A 21,624-nucleotide genomic window follows, 5' to 3' on the forward strand; every position below is an offset into this window, starting at 1 on the left:
TGAGCACTTTTACCCTATACTATACAGATTTCCTGGGAGAAACCAGCATTTCTCAAATTGAGGGTTCTGACCCAAAAGAGAGTTGCAGAGGGGTCGCAAGGCTATTTTATGAGGGTCATGATATTGCCACCCTTACTTCTGCGCTACCTTCAGAGCTGGGCAGCCAGAGAGTGGTGGCTGCTGACGGAGGGTCCAGCTCTGCAGGCAGCAGCACAGAAGTAAGGGTGGCAATACTATACCATGCCAGCCTTACTTCTGCGCTGCTGCTGGTGGCGGCTCTTCCTTCAGATCTGGGCTCCCGGCCAGCAGCTGCTACTCTCCAGCTGCCTAGTTCTGAAGGGAGCTCTGCCGCTTGCAGCAGCGCAGAAGTAAGAGTAGCAATACCGCAACCCCACCCCCACAATAACTTTGTGATTCCCCTCCCCTAACTCCTTTTTGGATCAGAACCCCTACAATTACAACACCATGAAATTTCAGATTATAATAGCTGACATCATGAAATTGACCATTTTTAAAATCCTAAAATTGACCATGAATTTGGTAGGGCCCTAGTAATTGGGCTTCTAAATTACTTAGGCAATTTTGAAAAGTGCATCCTTATTGGATTATTTTTTAAATCCTAGTATAATGCTTTCTGTTATGTTGAAATTTATAATTTGTAAGTACCTTAGTTGGATGAAGTTAATACTGTATAATGCTGATAAAGCAGCAGAACATTCAGCTTGCATTGCTAACACAAGTTTTTAAATATTAAAGAGAGATTCAAATTAATTAAAGGTATTATTGTAGTTTTTTAAAGTTTTGATTCAACATTCCAGCTTTGCTGTGTCTAAATTTTTTTGTGGTACTCTATTTAAGGACACTATAGAAAAATATAAAGTGTAATGTTTAGTTCAATTACAGAACATTTATACACACACACACACACACATATATATATGAAAAATATTGACTTTTTTTACTTAAAAATAAGTAATGCACATTTAAACACATACACATACATTTCAAGCAATCAATATCAAATTATGATTTATTCAGTAAATTAAAATCCATTAAGGCTCTTTCCTGGGACAACATAGAATTTTAGCTGTATCATTCTGAATTCTTCAGTGTTTTTCCTATTCATTTTAATAGCTAATAACATTACTAGTACACCACTGTATATTTTTGACCAGATAAAGCTAAATTATAACTAAATATAATGACACATTCAAATTCTGGACACATGAAGCTTTATTTGGTGGTCAGTAATTTCATATCAATAATATCTAGTAAATGCAAGGCTCAACTTATAAATATAACTGGAGGGTGTTTTTTGGCTAATGTAGATCTCAGACTTTGACCTCAGAAGTTATTTAGCCCAGGATATAGATATTACCTAAACCGGATGCATCCTAAAACTGTTATCTAAATGTAGAGCAAATTTATGCAGATAATCCATTCTGAAGTCAATGATACAGCTTCATCTGGAATGCTGTGTGCAGTAGTGGTTGCCCCATCTCAAAAAAGGTAATGAACAATTAGAGTGTGTTCAGAAAAGGGTAATAATGATTCAGGACCTGGAAAAACTCTCATATGAAGAGAGACTGAAAGAACTGGGACTGCTTATCATAGAAAGGAGATGAATAAGAGGACATGGTATAAGGAGCTAAAATAACGACTGGTACAGATAAAGTAGATTGGGAGCTATTGTTCTCCCTGTCTCAAAGCACAAGGGGACTTTAGTATTATTTATTATTGGTATTATCATAGTGCCTAGAAACCCACTCCTGGATCAGGACTAGGCACTATACAAAACACAGAACAAAAAGACAGTTCTGGCCCCAAAGAGCTTACAATTTAAGTATAAGATAAAAGACAATGGATGGATACAGACAGACCAGTTGGGGAGTACAAGGAAACAATGAGACAATATTCATCAGCATGATAGGCAGTGGTCTCAGCACACCAACAGCCTAACCATTGTCAAGTTTTTTGTAAGCACCATGGCAAAGCAGTTTTAAGGAAGAATCTGAAGGAGAACCAGAACGCCCCATGCTCCCCAATATGGCTACTGTGCTGGCCATTGGCCTTGCTGCCACTGTAGTGTGGTGGACAGCGCAGAAGGTTCCGGTACCTAATCCCATCGCTGAGACCAGGGCGATGGGCTGAGCTGGGCCTCCGTGCCAGAGGAACCACATTCCAGCAACTAGGGAGGCGCTGTCTATGCCTGAGTCTGTTTACTGGTTGAGGCTACTGGTGATTGTAACTGACCAGTGACTTTACTGGGGAGCGTGGTCCCAGTGCAGGGGGGACTGGTGTCAGGGGTATTGGTCCTGGCGCTGGGGCTTAACTTAGGTTTGAATAAAGACTGGAAATGGATGTGTCATTACACAAAGTAAAACTATTTCCCCATGTTTATTTCTCCCCACCCCCCGACCCTTTCTGTTCCTCACACATTCTTGTCAACTGCTGGAAATGGCCCACCTTGATTATCACTAAAAAAGGTTCCCCCGCCCCTGCTCGCCTGCTGGTAATAGCTCACCTTACCTGATCACTCTTGTTACAGTGTGTATGGTAACACCCGTTGTTTCATGTTCTCTGTGTATGTAAATCTCCCCACTGTATTTTCCACAGCATGCATCCGATGAAGTGAGCTGTAGCTCACGAAAGCCTATGCTCAAATAAATTTGTTAGTCTCTAAGGTGCCAAAGTACTCCTTTTCTTTGGAGTATGGTCTTTCAACCAGTTGTGCACTCACCTTATAGTCATTTCTTTTAGGCCACACTTCCCTAGTTTACTTATGAGAATGTCATGTGGGACTGTGAAAAGCCTTGCTAAAAATCAAGATATCACATCTACCGCTTCCCCCCGCCCCATTCACTAGGCCAGTGACCCTGTCAGAGAAGGAAATTAGATTACTTTGGCATGATTAGTTCTTGACAAATTCACGGGGGCTATTCATTATAACCCTATCATCCTCTAGGGTGCTTACAAATTGATTATTTAAGAAAAGATTACTCATCTTCTGTAGTAACTGTGGTTCTTCAAAATGTGTGTCCCTATGGGTGCTCCGCTTCAAGTGTGAATGTGCCTCTTGAGCCCGGATTGGAGATTTTCCGTTAGTGTCTGTTCGGGCCGCACATATGCTCTATACAACCTCATGCCACACTTCTGAGGGTAAATAAGGCTATGTGGGCAAACCACCCTCAGTTCCTTCTCTGTCTGAACACCTCATGAGAATAGTATGAAGAAAAGATGAAGGAGGGTGGGTAGTGGAGCATCCACAGGGGGACATCTCGAGGAACCAGTTACAGCACAAGGTGAGTAATCTTTTCTTCTTCGAGTAGCTTCCCTATAGGTGCTTCACATCAGGTGACTCCTAAGTAGTATCGTCACAGGGAGGAGGGAGCTTCGGAATCAAGTCCAAGACTGAAAGCAATGCAGCAGAACCAAGTGCCGCATCAGATCTGATAGCATGGGCCAAGGCATAGTATTTAGAAAAGGAACGCATTGAAGCCCATATAGCTGTTCTGCATATCTCAGACTCTGGAAAGTTTCGGAGTAATGCTGTGGAAGCTGCATGTGATCTGGTAGAGTGTGCTATAATCCTTTGGGGCGGCAACGGACCAGCTGCATCACAGCAAGCTACAGTACATGCAGAAATCCATCTCGACAGTCTCTGTGAAAAAGAGATTGTGGACCCCTTTGTTCTATCTGAGATAGAGATGAAGAGTCTAGGTGATTTCCGAAATGTCCAGCATACATCTACTATATGAAGGGAGTCCTGCTGGGATTTATATAGTTTAGGAAAAAAATACTGGTAGATTAACATACTGGTTAAGATAGAAATCTGACATCTTAAGATTTCTAGGTGAAAAATAATTGCATTCTATGTAGTCTTATAGATTGTAGTGCTTTCTTTCTAGCTTCATTGAATGTATTGTAATTTATTTTTTCTTTTAAATAAAGGATACTTTGCTTTCAAAGAATTCTTGCTTGAATGTCAATCCTTTGAGCAGAGGCCTGTATCCGTGTCCTTCCATGGGTTAGCAGAATTAGTCTGCTCTGGGGAATTCTCTGTGGGTTAGAGACAAACCCCTGGTAAACCCCTGGCAACTCCTCTAGGGCAAGCCACCCCTTATTACCCATTTGGGCGGAGTAAATGGACAATCAGTTTATGGTTATAGGCAAGCCAGTATTGCAGATGCTTTGGGTCCAAATAGTGGGTAAACATGCCCACCTTTTCAATAACCCATGCAGGATTTGAGTGTCCAACTCTCATTTGTAGTCCTGGGAGAAGTGGCTGATATGCTTATCAACTGTGATACTCTGGACTCCAGGAAGGTAAATGGCTGAGATCTGAATCTGATGGGCTATACATCAGTTCCATAACTTTATAGCTTTGGCACACGGGGAAGTGGATCTTGCTCCTCCCTGTTTGTTGATATTAAACATGCAAGCCACATTGTCTATCATGATTCTGATTAATTTGCCTTTGGTGAGGGATAGAAAGTGGTATTCTCTGAATGGCCTGAGTTTTAACAAGTTGATATGGAGACTGGCTTCCTGAGGTGACCATCTGCCCTGAGTTGAGTGTATGTTGAGATATGCACCCCACTCTAACAGTGATATGTCCATTATCAGTTATTGTTAGAGATGGGAGGATGAGAGGGGTGCCAGCACAGACATTGCATTGATCTTTCCACCAAGCCAGGGAGTTCTTTGCTGGAGGGACAGCATAACCTGTTTGTCCAAGGTGTTTCCTGCTGAGGATTAGCTCCTCCTGAACCATCCCTGAAAGCAGCAGAGGCATAATCTTGCATGCTTAGTCACAAAGGTGCAAGCTGCCATATGACACAGGAGCTGCAAACAGTTCCTTATTGCAGTACAGGGGCTTCCTTAAATAGTCCCAACCAGATTTGACAAAGTTATGAATCTGTCTCTGGGATGGAAGGCCCTGGCTATCAACGAATCCAAATATATCCTCATTAATTGTATTCTCTGTAGAGGGGCTAATTTAGACTTCTGTATGTTTAGCTGGAGACTTACCTTCCAGATAAGAGAGAGAGAGTGTATACTGTCATAGAATCATAGAATATCAGGGTTGGAAGAGGTCAGGAGGTCATCTAGTCCAACCCTCTACTCGGAGCAGGGCCAATACCAACTAAATCACCCCAGCCAGGGTTTTGTCAAGCTGGGCCTTAAAAACCTCTAAGGATGGAGATTCCACCACCTCCCGAGGTAACCCATTTCAGTGCTTCACCACCCTCCTAGTGAAATAGTTTTTCCTAATATCCAATCTAGACCTCCCACACTGCAACTTGAGACCATTACTTCTTTTTCTGTCATCTGCCATCACTGAGAACAGCTTAGCTCCATTCTTTTTGGAACCCCCCTTCAGGTAGTTGAAGGCTGCTATCAAATCCCCCCTTACTCTTCTCTTCTGCAGACTAAATAAGCCCAGTTCCCTCAGCCTCTCCTCATAAGTCATGTGCCCCAGCCACCTAATCATTTTCATTGCCCTCCACTGGACTGTCTCCAATTTGTCCACATCCTTTCTGTGGTGGAGGGCCCAAAACTGGATGCAATACTCCAGATGTGGCCTCACCAGTGCCAAATAAGGGAATAATCACTTCCCTCCATCTGCTGGCAATGCTCCTACTAATGCAGCCCAATATACCATTAGCCTTCTTGACAACGAGGGCACACTGTTGATTCATATCCAGCTTCTTGTCCACTGTAATCCCCAGGTCCTTTTCTGCAGAACTGCTGCTTAGCCAGTCAGTCCCCAGCCTGTATCAGTGCATGGGATTCTTCTGTCCTAAGTGCAGGACTCTGCACTTGTCCTTGTTGAACCTCAGATTTCTTTGGCCCAATCCTACCCTACCGAGTATCTCCTCTCTCCCCAGATTAGTATAATCTGTGAATTTGCTAAGGGTGCAATCCATCCCATCATCCAGATCATTAATTAAGATGTGAACAAAACCAGCCCCAGGACCAACCCCTGGGGCACTCCATTTGATACCGGCTGCCAACTAGACATCGAGCCGTTGATCACTACCTGTTGAGCCCGACGATCTAGCCAACTTTTTATCCACCTTATAGTCCAATCATCCAATCCATACTTTAACTTGCTGGCGAGAATACTGTGGGAGACCGTATCAAAGGTTTTGCTAAAGCTAAAACTAAAGCTGTCTGGGTGGAAGTTAGTACTGCTTTCTAAGATCAGCCCTCGATTTGCTGGGCATTGAGACACTGGAAGACTAAATTTGTCTCACTGAAGGTAAGCAGCCACTATCACTAAAACTTTCAAGAATACCCATGAGTCCAAAGAGAGGTCAAAGGGAAGTCCTTGGTATAGCAAATGATCCTGGCCCTATTACTAGAGAAAATTCTCCAGTCTTTACTTTCTATTTCTGATGTCAATTCTGAATAAGCAAAAAAAATCACTCCACCCTGAGATGGATGCTGCAGATCTTGAGACTGATCAGTGAAAACTTAGGATTTCTAAAATGGTGCCTGACAAAGAGCTAAGTATGTGTGTGTGTAGGGCTTGGTAGAATCACAGCTCTGAGGTAAAGGACAACGGTGAGCATGTGCAGTAAGGGGTGACAAACATCAGCTGGCTAAGCAGATCAGAACCCACTCATATCAGTCAAAACTAGCTTTAAAAGGTCAGAGCTGTCCATTGGAATTCTGAGGTAATGGTCAAGACTGAGCATGTGTGAGTGAGTTAATTGTTTCTAAGAATAGGAAGGTATATAAAGAAAGAGCTACAATGTAGCATAAAAAACCAGCTGCCAGGCAGTTTTTTGAGTCTGGAGGCAGCATCTGAAAAGCAGAGAGGTGTGCGGGAAGAGCCGGGGAGCCAGCAATAGAAGCCAAAGAAAAACTGCTGAAGAGAGAGAAAAAAGAGAGGTGGAGTGAAGCAGACTGACCAGGAACTGAACAGCAGCGATTTGATTTTTAAAAGAAAACAGCAACAGATTTATAGAGTAAGCTTAATATTCTTTTTAATTATAGTTTAGTAAAAGTATAGTATAGGATAATATACAGGGGTAGTATGTGCACATTTGAAATGTGTGTGTGTTTTAATTATATTTTACTTATGTAAACTTTAAAGCAATTTAAGATCTGCTGTCAGCAATTTGTAGCAAACTGGCCACTTGCAACAAATTGCTTCACTTAAACTACAACAGCATATATAGTTCAAGTGATTTTAAGTGCTCTTTAACTTGCAATAAGGGATTTGTGTCTCAAAAATTCTAACTAAAGCACAAAATCCCTGAGATACATCAATAAAAAGATACTTAGTTTTGGAAAAAATACTGCCTGTGTCAATTACTTTATTGGAAGGTTATATCCATGTCCTTTAGTATCTCCATAACAACCCTAGGAACTTTTACCTGGGGAAGAACAGGCGCACATACTTTTTATCTGCATGTTTACAAGTTGGCAGGATGGTGGCAGGACTTTGCCACGCAGACTTTGCTGGATCCAGGAGTGCTTGCTGGGTGTTACCAACTGCAAAATGTCCAGGAGCTTGTGATATGAGTCTAACCTCCTCAAGAAGTATCTGCAGGATGTCAGCCACTCTCTTCCCAAGGTCCTAGAACTGGAGAAAATAGTTAGCCACTGATGGTGATGGAGGCATGACTGCTTTGTCGTGAGATGAAGGCAAAATTGAGGTTTGAGGGGTAGCCTCTTAGTCTACCCTATCTTCCTGTTCCTCAAAGTTCTCCTCATTTGGGGGGTTTGTGTGGCCCTATTCTCCTAGTATAATGAAGACAGATGTTTAGCAAACTGTTACCAATACGCCAACCAAGGATCCTGTAATGGGTGCGGAAGGAAGCCCCGCACTGATTAGCTGAAAGTCACCTTCATTCTCCCTCAATGTCCTCCAATAGGGGGCCTCCAATAGAAAAGGGAAGAGAATACTGCAGTACTAGGAAGCACTGGTAATCCACAGACCGGGGTCTCAGGACCAAGAGTTGTTCAGTACCCATAAACAGTAAGGACTCTGGTTCACCTAACACTGACATGTCAAGACCCTGGAGTAATGGAATTCCTGCAGTACTGAGTGGGTTAGTACTGATGGAGCAGTTGACTTGGGTGGAACGGCTGGTTTGAAGTGAGAAGGAGCCAGGGGCACAGGTGTGTGCTTCGATTTTGTCATTACTGATGGAGCTGAGTGGGAAGGCACTATTGGTAAGTCTGAAAATAAATGGTGCTGATATGGAGGTAGATGGTAGTGGGGCCCTGCCAGCTCCGTGTTTCTTCAGAGTACTTTGGGATCTCCCTGCTCTGCCAGTACTGGTAGAAGAGTCTTTCACCTCCAGAGGACCAAGTTCAGAGGCTGAGCACTCCAACACCACAGATCTACAGGAGATCAGGACTTCTTGGGAGCTGGCTCCTCATGGCAGGAGCCCAAGCTCCTCCTCTTCTGAGCTTTTCCTGAGTCCTCTGAGATCTTCCCCTTCTTAGGTGACCTTAGCCTAAGTCAAAGGGGCATTGGATCTGTCCGGAGACAGATGTACGGGGGGAAGGGGCGATGTCTCCTGATCTGACTCAGAAGCGTGTTGAAGGGCATCCTTCCTCATCAGCATCTCCAGTTTGGTCTCCTGATTTTTTGCAAGCTCTAGATTTTAGAGCCAGGCAAAAGTTACATTTTTGGCAGATATGGGACTCTCCCAAGCAACAGATACACTTAGAGTGGCCATCGCTGATGACAATAGCCTTCTGACAAGAGAGGCAGCATTTGAAACCTGGTTAGCTGAGCCTGTAAGGGGGTCACAATCACCTCTCATGAGCGCCCCCTGGCCGAGTGTGTGCGCCTGCACTCTCTCTCTTCCTGTTTGTGGCAGTCTTCGCTGACTCAGCCCTCCAGCCAAGTCACACACCGTCTGTCTGTGCATTAAAAGCAAAGCAAACTGCTTCTGGGGTACAATTCCAACAGGGGCCTCTCTCAGTGCCCTCTGTAATGTCTCTCTCAGTTTGTCCCTTCTCTGGAATAGAGGAGTGCCCCAGGGCTCCTTCCCTGGAGGCAATGTCTTCGCCCTCTCAGGCCCCAGCTCTTCAGTTCATAGAATATCAGGGTTGGAAGGGACCTCAGAAGGTCATCTAGTCCAACCTCCTCTCAAAGCAGGACCAATCCCCAATTTCTGCCCCAGATCCCTAAATGGCCCCCTCAAGGATTGAACTCACAACCCTGGGTTTAGCAGGCCAATGCTCTAACCACTGAGCTATTGGGCCACTACAGTTCAGTCCCCCTTCTGGGGTGCCTCAAAGTCCAGGACGCTTCCCCTAGTGACTAACTGGGGAGGATCTGGGCCCGCCCACTACTCCAGATCCCAGACCAGGGACCCTGTAGATAGATAAAGGGATACAGCAACAGCTGCTAAGTTGTGCTGCTGCTGTACTTCCCCGTGGCTCCCGCATATTCTTCACCCTTACCTCAGGGACTGGTCCTTGTGGAGTCCCAGCAGCTAGCCTGAAACACCATTCACTCTCCTCCAGATCTCACAAGGAACTGCACTCACTTGGGCCCTGCAGCTCTTCTTATACTGACGCACTGGGCCCTGATTGGCTGCTTCCCACACAGTCGCTTTAGGCAGGTTGGAGGACCTCTCTACTGCCCTTTTCTGGGGCGAGGTGTGGCAGGGCCTCAAGGCCTCTAGCAGGGGGTCTCAAGGTCTAGTCCACCCATCACACACCTCCCACCCTCAGACAAGGCTGAGGTGGTGCTCTTGCATGTAATGTCTCTGCTTACCCAATCTTTTGCCCTAGTTTAGCAGGATATTTACTCTCTCCAACCTTTCTATCTGGGAAGTTTCCTTTGCACATGCCCCCATTTGTGAGGGCTTTCCCTCCCTGGCCTCTCTTACCCAGGGAGCTGTAGTAGTCTTTGCCCCAGTTTCTCAGAGTTTCCCTGCCACACATCTCTGTACAGAGGGATTTGGCAGTCTCGTACCCCAGTGGATCAGAGTCTTCTCCCTTAGGCCTTTCTACCTGGAGAGGCTTTTATAATATCTACCCCTTTTGGTCAGGGTTCTCTCCCAGGCCTCTCTGCCTGGAGAGATTTTCCACTTCAGGCTCCTTCCTAAGTAGCTCTGTGACACATCTTCTATCAATTTTGCCCTACTTCCTCAGGGTACTTCTCTCCCAGGCCTTTCTACCTGGAGAGCTTTTAACCATCTCATTGCCCCAGTTAGTCAGGGTTCCTCTCAAACATCTTTCTCTGGAGAGGTTTTAATTGTTCACACTCCCTGAGAGCTCCTTCTATTCAGAGCCAACTTATCACAAAGGTGGGCTCAACCAAAGTTATCCTTTAGCCATGTTCTTTAGCCAAGGGGGTACTTCTTGTGTGGCTGACACTAGTAAATTAACCAGGTCCCTGGTGATATCCTTATCTTCCTCAGAGAAATATGAAGTTACCCACCACAGTTTCCCCCTTTCTGTAGGTAGTCCATACGGTGCACATAATCCTCTGTAGTCAATGTCATGTCAATTTACCACATGCGCGACTGTGACAGCTTTCAGTTGGTCCTCCGAGCCCCTAGGGGGCAATGGAGAGCTATGGTCCCACTGGCAGGCCTTAGTCACACCTTTCGGGTGCTGGGGAATTAGTGGAGAAGGTGTGCCGGCACGAGTCTGCAGCGCGCCCCTCAGGCAGGGGAGCGCCAGTATGGGTTTGTAGCGCACAGCTCTGCTACCCAAGACAGGCTGGCCGGGGTAAGGGAACTCAGGCCCACGCAACTCCACTGCGTTCCAGCCCAGAGCCCGGTCAGTGGCGGGAGGCGAAGGTCCCGCCGCTGGGTCAGCGGGGGCCATCCGTGCCCGCTGACCAAATACACCCACCCCACGGTGCAGTTCTGCCCTTGGGCTACTTCCTACCCAGTCTCTCAAGCGGGTCTCTCCGGTCCCTCCAGCTCGTCCGGGTATTCCGCTGCTGGCAGCTCCAGCTCCCCCTCTGTGTCGGACGCACGCTGGCCCGGGCTACAGCCGGGCCCCTCCAGGTCCTCCGGGTATTCAGCGGCTGGCAGTCCTGGTTGCCACAGGCCTTTCTCCCAGTCAGGTTCCTCCTTGCCCAGGGCTTCCCCTGGGTCAGCAGCAGGATCGCGAGGGAGCAGCCTGTGTCTGTCCTCCTCCCTGGTGCTCTCCTCACTGGGCAAAGGGCCCCGCCCTTTGTACTTCCTGTCCCACCCCTCCCCTTCCGGGGATTGGCGTAAGCTTGGTCTGGCCCCGCCCACTCAGGCTGAGAGGGTGGCTCTTTACCCTCTGGTTCGGAGGGGAGCCACCATGGCTCCCTACAGCGATGTTCAGATCACCAAAGCCTTTTACTGCCTCTAGGCTGGTTAACAAAGCTGGGATTTCCCCAGAAATAAATTCTTTTGCCTCGGCCGCCTGATCTGGAGAGGAGTCCTTCTGGATGCATCTGCATGTACAGCCTTCAGAATTATGGATCTCTCTATCTGAGTTCAGATCCCTTCCAGGTTTCCAAAGACCAGACACTGTATTGTTCTGCCCACTTCTTTAAATACATAGCCAAGCAATACCCACTTTTGTTCTTTCTGTACCCACACTATTGTGTGTAAAACATTTAGCAGGTTAGGACCATTTTTAGCTTCCTTTTTGCTCTGGGAAGAGCTTTTCTTTTTAGCAGAGGTCCTGTTCTGGCCTTGCTCTGCTGCCACATCAAAATTCCGGAGTTTTAGAGCCAGAGCAGGCAGATGTATGTCCTTGTCCAAGTCATCTTCCTTCTGTAGTGGCCCCGATCCACACAACTTCAGCTCATTCTCCTCAGCCAAGTTGGACTTTGATCCTGGCTGAACCTTGAGCAGGTTCTGGAGCTTGAGCAGGACCTTTTGCAGCAGAAAGCACTGCTGTCCCCCCATCTCTTTCTCCACTCTGAGGCGGGTCAGCTCTTGCTCCTGTTTTACTGTTTGTTGCACAATCCTGTCCCGTGAAGAGCAGATCTCTTCCAGCTGCTGCCGGTATTGGGCAACCTGTGTCCGTAGTTCCAGGACTTCAGCCAACTTCCGATCAGCAGTAGCAGCCTTCTCTTCTAGCTCACCCCAGCCTCTTACAATAGAGGTCTGCTGTGTAGCTGAGTGGGCTACTGCCATTATTGCAGCCTCTGTTGTGCATGGGATCTTAGTGTTTCTGCCACAGGACATCCACTTCTTTATTAGACTGCTGCCCGATCCTTTCAGGTCTTTCTGGATGTCTAGCCCATCAGCCAACCCACTGGTATCCACACAAGCCTCTTGGTACTCCCTTTCTGTGCTCACCATCTTATCATGGGTTTCCAGACATGCCTCAGTGCTTCAGACCTCCACACTTACAGAGGTGTGGATCACTTCTCTGGTCTTAATCTCTAGCAACTTTCTCAGTGTGGTAGGCTGCTCCCCTGAGGCCTGCCATGCTTTTTCTAGATCCAGCTTCTGTTGCCGGCTGTCCTTCAGCATTCTGCTCAATGAGAGGATCTCTCTCTCCTGCACCTCTATTTCTGTACAGGCCCACTGGTCTTGATGGTAGGCAGAGCATTCCATCTCCAAACAAGCAGATGCTCCAACTCCTTCTGTCTTTTATATTGGAGACTTCTTTCTCCAGGTTTAGGTTCAGCTCATCTCCTTCACAGGGTTCCTGCCCATCGTCTCTTGCGTACCCAGTGTTTCTCTCCCTAGGCGGACATTTTTCTTTCCTTGGCCAACTCTTTGCATTCAGCCACTAGCAACAGCTTCGCCTTCTCAAGGTCAGCTATGTCTTGCTTGGTCTGTCCCAGCTGCTTGGACATCTCTTTCACTGCTTGAAATGACCTCAATCTTGGGGGGGGGGAAGGTATGCAACGGGGTGGACTAGGCCCCGAGGACCCCTGCTGGAGCTCTGCCACAGTTCCTGTGACACATTAGGTATATTGCCCATGTTCTCTTCCTTTAGGACAGAGACCGGAGGCTGAGTCTTGCCTTCAGGAAATGGGTTGTTCAAGCCTCAAAACTGCTTTCCCATTTCTATCATATGGGCCCCAGTTCTGCTTTCTTGTCTAACCCAGGTTTGCCAATTAGGGTGAGGCCTGGGTCTATGATAATACCAGTACTGCCTTCACGAGTGAGTTTTTTTCAGGGCAATACCTTCTCATGTGGCCCATTTCCCTGCAATGGAAACAAATTGTTCCTGGGGCAGCCTTCCAAGCCCTAAACTAAGTCCCAACAGTCTTCTGTTCCGCCTTTACTATAGGCTGGGCCTCAACAATTCGGGCCAGGTGTCTTGGTCAGCCTGGCCATCACTGGTCTTGGTGGCGCTCAAGGCAACCGGGTCTGGCCTTACAACCATGGCTTGTCTCAGGGTAAACCCATCTCGCCTGCCCCACTTGCCTATAGTACCTGCCGCTCTATGGTGGGGTCTGCAGACTCTTTCCTTTGAGGCATCTGGGTGGACACTGTCGTGGATGCCAAGTTCCCTGCCAACCAAGAGACTGGTGATCCTGGAGTTGCGGTTGAAGCTGCTCCAGGGTTTTTCCGTGTTGTTGCTGGGCAGCTTTCTGGGGTTTTGCACGTTCCGCTGGCCTAGAGCTGATAATAGCTCTTCCACGGTCCCCTTGCTTGCAGGGGACAGTCCGAACAATCCCCGCTTCTGGTATCAGTGTAATCGGGTCACACTCACCTCTCATGAGCACCCTCTGGCCGAGTGCGTGTACCTGCACTCTCTCTCTACCTTTCTGTGGTAGTCTTCGCTGACTCAGCCCTCTGGCCAAGTCACACACTGTGTCTGTTAAAAGCAAAGCAAACCCCTTCCGGGGTACAACTCCAACAGGGGCCTCTCTCAGTATGTCCCTGCTCTGGAACAGAGGAATGCCCCAAGGCTCCTCCCTGGAGGCAATGTCTTCGCCCTCTCAGGACCCAGCTCTTCAGTTGGGCCACTACAGTTCAGTCCCCCTTCTGGGGTGCCTCAAAGTCCAGGACGCTTCCCCTAGTGACTAATTGGGGATTGGGGAGGATCCGGGCCCGCCCACTACTCCCAGACCAGGGACCCTGTAGATAGATAAAGAGACACAGTGACCGCTGCTAAGTTGTGCTGCTGCTCTAATTCCCTGGGCCACTTCCTCGTGGCTCCCACACATTCTTCACCCTTACCTCAGGGTCTTGTCCTTGTGGAGTCCCAGCAGCTAGCCTGGAGCACCATCCACTCTCCTCCAGCTCTTGCAAGGAACTACAATCGCTCTGGCTCTGCAGCTCTTTTTATACTGCCCCACTGGGCCCTGATTGGCTGCTTCCCACACACAGTCGCTTTAGGCAGGTTGGAGGACCTCTCTACTGCCCTTTTCTGGGGCAGAGTGAGGCAGGACCTTGAGGCCCCCAGCAGTGAGCCTCATGGCCTAGTCCACCCCATCAGAAGGCCAAATAAGCTCCCCAGAAAAATGGGGAAGAAAAAAACTGAAATCTCTGACAACTATCTAATTCTATACTAACACCAAACAACACAGCACTATACTAACTAATAAACAATTACAAAACATGCTGAGGCAGGCATGAGGCAGACATGCTAGAGGTCCGTCTCAGGCCAAGGCAGAAGAAAAGGAACGGAGACTGGTTCGCCTGTACAGCCCTGTATACCCTCAGAGCAAGGGATGAAGTTGTGTAGAGCACGTGTGCAGGCCAAACAGAAACTGCTAATGGAAAATATCTGATCAAAGGCTCAAGAAACGCATGCATATGTGAAGCGGAGCATGCATAGGGACACCACAGAAAAAGAATAATTTGTTCCAGTATCTTTTTGGATATCCAAGTTAGGCTGAATTTCCCGGTCCTCTTTGTTCCCCTTTTTAATTATAAGTACTATGTTTGCCCTTCTCCAGTCCTCTGGGACCACACCTGTCCCCCATGAGTTCTCAAAGATAATTGCTAAAGATTCTGTGATTGCTTTAGCTAGTACTTACATATCTGGGATAAATTTCATGAGGCCCTGCTGCCTTAAATATATCCAACTTATCTAAATATTCTTTAACCTGTTTCTTCCCTATTTTGGCTTGCATTTCTTCCCAGTTGTTGTTTATATTAATTGTGTTGGGTATCTGGTCACTGTTAACATTTTTAGTGAAGACTGAAGCAAAACATGTACCACAATAGGAATAAAACAAATATATGTGTCGAAGTAAATTTCTCTTTACAGTTCCATTCCCGGAATCTTAAATGATGGCAAGCTAAAAGGCTAAGAAAAACATAGCATAGGCACATGCATGAAGGCTCAAGAGGCAGACATATTAATTAATTAATCCTTGCAATAATCCCTGTTGAAGCTGTAAATAAGCACTGCTGCATTATATCCATTTTATAGATATAAAAACAGACAGAGCTTGTGCAAGGTCAAAGTCCGTAGCGGAGTCAAGAATTAAAAACAGACCTTCTGACTGCCAATTCTGTACTTCAACCCTAGAACCATACTCCTTCTAATCTATGCCAGCTAGTAAGACTGATGGATGACTATTTACTGAGGAGAGAAAAACCAACTCCAACTTAACAAGAACTTCAGTCAATCAGAAACCAACTACTTTGTTAAAAATAAAATATACTGTGTGTATATACACAAATAAATTGGTTTTTTTATTGTCTGAAATTCACAATAAGCTACATGATGTATATATATCTTGGCTAGAAGCTGGAGTTAAACACATTGTATTTTAGGCCATAACCTATTTATCAGCTGTGATAAAAAGTGGTTTTTTTTAAAGAAAAGCACACCAGGATTATCTTTATTCTTCAGATTTACACATGTTTTTGCATGTATATTTGATATACCAAAACTTGAACACATAATTTACAATACAAGAATTCATTTCTATGAATAAAATCCTCATCAGTTTGCAAATTTATTCAGAAGTCATTGTTTTAAATAAAGCAGCATTAAAATCCGATAAATGGAGTTGAAGAGGAAGAAGAAAATAATGACCACAGAGAATTTGCATTTTGTCCTTCCCAAATATCTTTCAGGCAACTTGAATCTTTTTTCTCAGGATAACTTGTAAAACCCCCAAAATCTGAATTTACTTCACTTGTCTGAAATAATTCCACCAGAGTCTGCATTGGGGAGCAACATGCATTTTTCTTTTCTTCAGTAACAGATAAATCATCAGTTTGCTTTACACATAACTCCATATTCTGTTTCCGGTTTCCTCTTTTATTTTTTCCTGAGGAAAGTTTTACTTTTCTGTGCAGCTTTCTAGAAGGTGAGCTGGGTCCACTATCGATAGCACATTCACTAGTTGCTTTGCTTGTAGAAAGACAATGTGATAGGGTCTCAGTCTTCAGAACTATATGATGCTCTCTCTGTGGATCATTATCCACACCAAAATCTAACTGTTTTTTGGTAAATGCTGAATTGGCATCTGTTTTCTTCAAATATTTTGCTGGTAGAACAAATGGATTATTTAATTTTCGTTTTGGCTGTGAGGTATTTTTGTCTTTTTCACTACTATCAGTGACTAGACCATGAGTATATAACTTTGTTTGCACTCCTTGCAAATTCTTTCTATTTAAAGTTACTTCAGGTTCAAATACTTTATTACGAGAATGCCCATAAAATTCAGATAAGTTCTCAAGGTATGTTTTGTTGTCTTTCTGGGGAGGTAGCTGTATGAAGTTTGGTGATAAACCAGTCTCTTTTAGATTTAAAGCACAGGAATCTTCTATTTTACCATTTTCAGCATTACTTTTGAATTTACTTACTACTTTGGAAGGAAATGATGAATGACAAGGAAGAATAGAACATACAGGTTCAGAAATGGAGTTAAGTTTTTGTACCGAACTCTGGGATACTTTTGTGTGTTGATGGTCCTGTTTTAGTTCCTGCACTTTAGAATCTTTCCAAGAATAACACCTGAATGAAATGTGTTGTCTTTTTAGTTGTTCTTTCAGCTCATCCGTTTTAGTTATGTTTCCAATAACAGGAGAAAAGTATCCCATAATACATTTTGTCCTAAAATTAAACAGTTTACAACATTAGAATCCAAAAGAAATATTTGAAGGAAACAAAAGATATCAGATTACTTTAACAAAACTTAATCTGTTAAATGTATCGAAACGAGTATTAAGATTGTCAAAACTGTCTTTATTCTTATAACAAACTTATTTCCTCTGGTAAATGCTTATATTACCACAAGATCAGAATGTACCATATACAAACTTCAATATTAAGAATGATTTCTGCAGATTCTTAAATCATTTTTAAAATATTCAAAGAAAATGGCTTTGCGTTTAAACAAAACCAAATTCACACATGGTAATCGGCATTTAAAAACAATGACCATGTTAAAAAATGTGATGTAAAATGACAACACGCTCAAAGCACTTAAATATTGTAAATTTTTCAGTTTCATCAGATGTAGCTTTTCACCCTTAATAAGCATTTCCAAACCACAAAAGGAACAGGAGACGGGGAGACACTAATGGATTGATCCTGCTCTTGTTGAAGTCAATGAGACTTTTGCCATTGACTTCAACTGGGAAAATCTGATGTCCCCATGTCATTCTTCTCTATTATACTTTTAGGAAAGACAGAAAAAAGACAAGAGGGTTTGCACATCTCCTGAATCCTTGAGGGAACACAACAGAGCAATCTCTATTATTGCCACAGTTGCAATCAGTGAAGGGATTTGAGCTGGAGTCCTTTTATTTTAAGTGTGTGTATTCATGGACGAACATTCTCTGAAAAATTCTCAGATATGGAACCTATTCCAATTCTTGGTTCAATACACACCGTACATCCTGTCTTTTCACTCAGACTTTGGCAAAGGGAGGTTGTGATGGGGGTGATTTTGGGGATGGGGGGCTGGGAATGGAGAAAAGAGAATTTTGATTTGAGTGCTGAGCTTTCTTGGTGTTATTATAGGTTAGCTGCTGATTTTAGTTGTATTTTTCTACATATCTGCCAAAGGAAATAGAGTAACAGGTAGATGCCTTTTTTGTATAATTATAAATCTAAATAAAATAAATAAATATGATGGATAAACTGTTAACAAACCTTAATTATAATCTATTAACATGTACCACTGTAACAGTTCTGTTTTTTTCTAGAATACTTGGCAAATATACACTGTGAAATAAGACAGATGAAGTAGACCAGACTTATTTTTTCTTTTAAAACCAGGTCTCTTATGTGTAACAGCAATAAGTTTCAGTGAATGCTCTAATAAATTTGTTAGTCTCTAAGGTGCCACAAGCACTCCCGTTCTTTTTGCAGATACAGACTAACATGGCTGCTACCCTGAAACCTATCTAAAACTGAAAACTATTAATTAGATCTTTACCAGATTTATACTCCCGAAGCTACACCATCTTGAAATCTCTGACTGGCTAACTCATTTATGGTGATTTTTAAAGTTAGTAAATGTGAATTACCTTTTCATTTTTTGTGCATCATCTCTGTAGTCTACAAAGTCATAAACAAACTTGGATATTATATCATCCACAACTTGATATTGGGTGCTCTGTGCAAAGTTTTGGTGTGGTTCACTTTCAAGATGCTGAAATTAAAAAATAAATAAATAAATCGTGAGACATCCTGTACTGCAGACATCCGTATACAAATAAAATGCCTCCACTAAAAAATAAAACAGTAGCTTCTTTCTGAAACAAGAAGTATACCGCTATAGGAAAATACTCTAATATTAATAATGTATACAGCACATGCAAACAGAGTTTAGCATTACAGGAGGAGCAAGATGAAAATACATGATCATATGGATTTGGGTCCTTTGACTGCTATTCGAGAGCAGCAAAAGTTAACAATTATACAGAATAGCAACTTTCAAAAAAGTATCTGATACTTTTTTTACAATTAATTTTGAAGGTCAGTCTAGATATTAACATACTAACATTTGGTGCAAAGGCATTCATTCATTCCCATAATAGCTAAAATAAAATAAAGTTGTTTCAAATACTCAATGTGCATAAATGGGCAATTCAAAAGAGCAAGGGTTGCTAAACTCTTATTGACCATGTTTCTGAGATGTAACTATAAGTAACCTTAGTGGCCCTTCATGTAGTCAGCAAGCTAGCACTAAATTCCACTCAAGAGAAGATTTCTGTTTTTGTTTTTTTAACAAAAGAACTTTTGAGTATATCATTAAGTCAATTAATATCCATTAAGCAGAAAAATATTTGTTGATGCCACATTTCTAAGCACCATATAACAGACTGGGTTGAGCGTACAATCTATGTTACACTTACAGTTTGCAGATCTTCATATTTCCTCATACAACATTCACAATACCCTTTCTTTTTCTTATCCTTTAGAGGAAGTTGAACTGGACCACCACAGTCTTGGTCACTATTTGTTTTGTTTCTGTTAGCACAAAAGTTGTATGTAAAGAGTCAGTTATCTGTCCATATGAAGTTGGGCCTTTAAACTTGCTAACTACAAAATGGTAAAAATGTTAAGAGAATCAAAGATTTTAGATCAATCAAATCAGAGTGAACAAAGATTCATTTCAGAGAACAGAATACTGGATTAGGACTCAGGAAACCTGGCTTCTCTTCCAGGCTCTGGCAATGGCCTGCTGGGTGACCTTGTACAAGTCCCTTTGCTTCCCTATGCCTCAGTTCCCCCATCTGTAAAGTGGGGACAATGATAGTTACCTCCTTTTGTAAAGCATTTTGAAATCTATTGATGAAGAGTGCTATATGAGTTAGATATTAATGGCTGAAGGTGTAAAATGCCCCTGATCCTTCTCATATTAAACCCCAGAGGGTTGTTTTCAGCAACTGTTCCTCTACTTCCAGAGCCCTCACCTGTGGAGTCCTACAAGGCACAGTTCTCTACTCCACATTCTTCAATAGCTACATGGACATGTTGGGAAGCAGATGTGACAAGAATACCGTACTAGCAGTAGGCCAATGGCGCCCGGCCCCACATCTTTCAGGGCCAGCCCACAACATTTTGGCACCTGAGGTGGGGAGCTCAAATGACGCCCTCCATGTCCCCTCACTTGGGCCAAAAGTTTGAAAGGTCTCAATTCTGCCTTCTTCCTGCTCTACTCCTCTCATGGTACTGCTCTGCTACCTACCCCAATAAAGGAGAACTAACAACTTAAAATGCCTTGTTAAAAAATTTTAAGTAACACTTAACTTTCAAATGCCTGAACAGCAAATGTAACTTTTCTTGTCTGCACAACAAACACTGGCATTATCATCTGTTTGAATAATCAAAGTGGTGCTTTCCGTGCCTTCTTGGTTGCAAAGATTTGAACTGCTTCCTGAAGGTCCACAGTCTGGGCCAGCTCATACTCTAATGAGATGGTTGCAAGGCCAGCCAGTCTCTCCTGTGTCATTGTGGAGCGTAGATGTGTTTTTATTAACTTCAGCTTGGAAAAGCTGCATTCTCTACTGACAACTGTTACAGGAAGTGTTAGAAGTATGCGCAGAGCAACAAAAGCATTTGGAAAGAGGGTGGTCATCTTATTTGTACACATATATTCCAGAACAGCCTTTGGAGTTGATCCTGCTGAAATGTATCTTGAAAGGGCTTTCAGTTCATCACCTAAATCACTCATATCAATATCACGTATGTCATCATGTGTCAGTGCTGTCTCTAGTGCCCTGCATTGCTGGTGTAGGTCGTCTTCAGGTATAGTGAGGAGTTTGGGAATATCATACAATATCCCAAATATACTGCTGTGTTCCTTGAGCTGCATGAAACGTTCTTCAGTTGACTGTATTGCACCATCTAGCATCTGATTAAAGAATTCAACTTTGAATTGTTGTTTGGGGTCTCTTATGGGATTATCCCGTGCCTTGTAATTAAAATGTCGTCTTCTTCGGTGACTTGAATGGGTGGGAAAATAGCTTCAGTGTGAAGTTCCTCTGCCAAATTCCGTGCACACTTCAGAACATTTTGAAATCTCTCATCTGACCGGTAAGACTGTACGCATGACTTTGCTTTGTCCAGTTGTTTCATTGCTCCAGATATATCAGGGTCAATACCTTGGAGTCTCTTGCTTACAATGTTTATTTCAAACGGTATGTCATGCCACAACACTAAGCCACACAGAAATTTGAAGTTATGTATGTTTTTGGTGATTCCATTAACTCCTGCCACTGTTCTTTCATGAACAGTTCCTGTCATAGCATTATCCTCCATAATGGCATCATCTATCTTCCCAATTTGGTGTTTGATAGGCTTTATCGCCTCCACTCGACTTTCCCATAGTGTGGCACTCAGTGGTTTCAGTGTCAGAGAGGATGTTCCCAGACGTTGCTTCAAAATTTGCCATCTATGAGTTGATGCAGAGAAAAATACATAGATGCTTTGAATTACACTAAAAAATTCAGCAGTCTCACTAGAAGCTGATGCTGCATCACTGATGATCAAGTTCAATGAATGAGAACTGCATGGGACAAAAAGAGATCGAGGGTTTAACTCTCGGATCCGTGTCTGCACTCCTCTGCTCTTTCCTCTCATGTTGGCACCATTATCGTAGCCCTGACCTCATGTCAGCTATTGCAATTCCCGTATCTTCCAGCTTTTTAAGAAGCACATTGGTCATACCAGCTCCTGTAGTATCATCAACATCAATAAATTCTAGAAAATGCTCTCTGACAGTCACCATTGCAGGGACATTTTCACTAGGTTCCATTGTTGTTACAATAC

The 21,624-nt window shown here is 43.9% G+C and overlaps 2 protein-coding genes across 3 annotated transcripts in view; both read right to left on the bottom strand.

Moving 5' to 3' along the window:
• Positions 1–1,190: 1,190 nt before the first annotated feature.
• LOC311516355 (uncharacterized protein) lies at positions 1,191–14,309 on the bottom strand. Its single transcript, XM_084620337.1, has 3 exons — positions 7,389–14,309; positions 3,957–4,059; positions 1,191–3,769 (listed from the first exon to the last, which is right to left on the bottom strand). Exon 1 carries the CDS (start codon positions 12,273–12,275, stop codon positions 11,460–11,462), a length of 816 nt encoding a protein of 271 aa, XP_084476463.1. The 5' UTR covers positions 12,276–14,309; the 3' UTR covers positions 1,191–3,769; positions 3,957–4,059; positions 7,389–11,459.
• A 1,502-nt stretch (positions 14,310–15,811) lies between these two features.
• DBF4 (DBF4-CDC7 kinase regulatory subunit) overlaps positions 15,812–21,624 on the bottom strand; it is a 42,860-nt gene continuing 37,047 nt past the window's right edge. The window contains exons 11-13 of one of the 2 annotated variants that reach the window (XM_084619766.1): positions 19,206–19,320; positions 18,375–18,499; positions 15,812–16,953 (exon numbers count right to left, since the gene is read on the bottom strand). In XM_084619766.1, coding sequence (XP_084475892.1) covers positions 15,882–16,953; positions 18,375–18,499; positions 19,206–19,320 — 1,312 coding nt within the window. In that variant the 3' untranslated portion in view covers positions 15,812–15,881. The remainder of the gene's footprint in view (positions 16,954–18,374; positions 18,500–19,205; positions 19,321–21,624) is intronic. The other variant, XM_084619765.1, reaches the window with a different exon arrangement.

Source organism: Lepidochelys olivacea (genome assembly GCF_965140295.1).
Source record: "Lepidochelys olivacea isolate rLepOli2 genome assembly, chromosome: 2".
In the NCBI taxonomy this organism is placed as follows: domain Eukaryota; kingdom Metazoa; phylum Chordata; order Testudines; family Cheloniidae; genus Lepidochelys; species Lepidochelys olivacea.

Bases quoted from the DNA above. Each gene is read 5' to 3' on its own strand.
- LOC311516355 (XM_084620337.1), bottom strand. From the start codon at position 12,275: ATGGTGAGCACAGAAAGGGAGTACCAAGAGGCTTGTGTGGATACCAGT.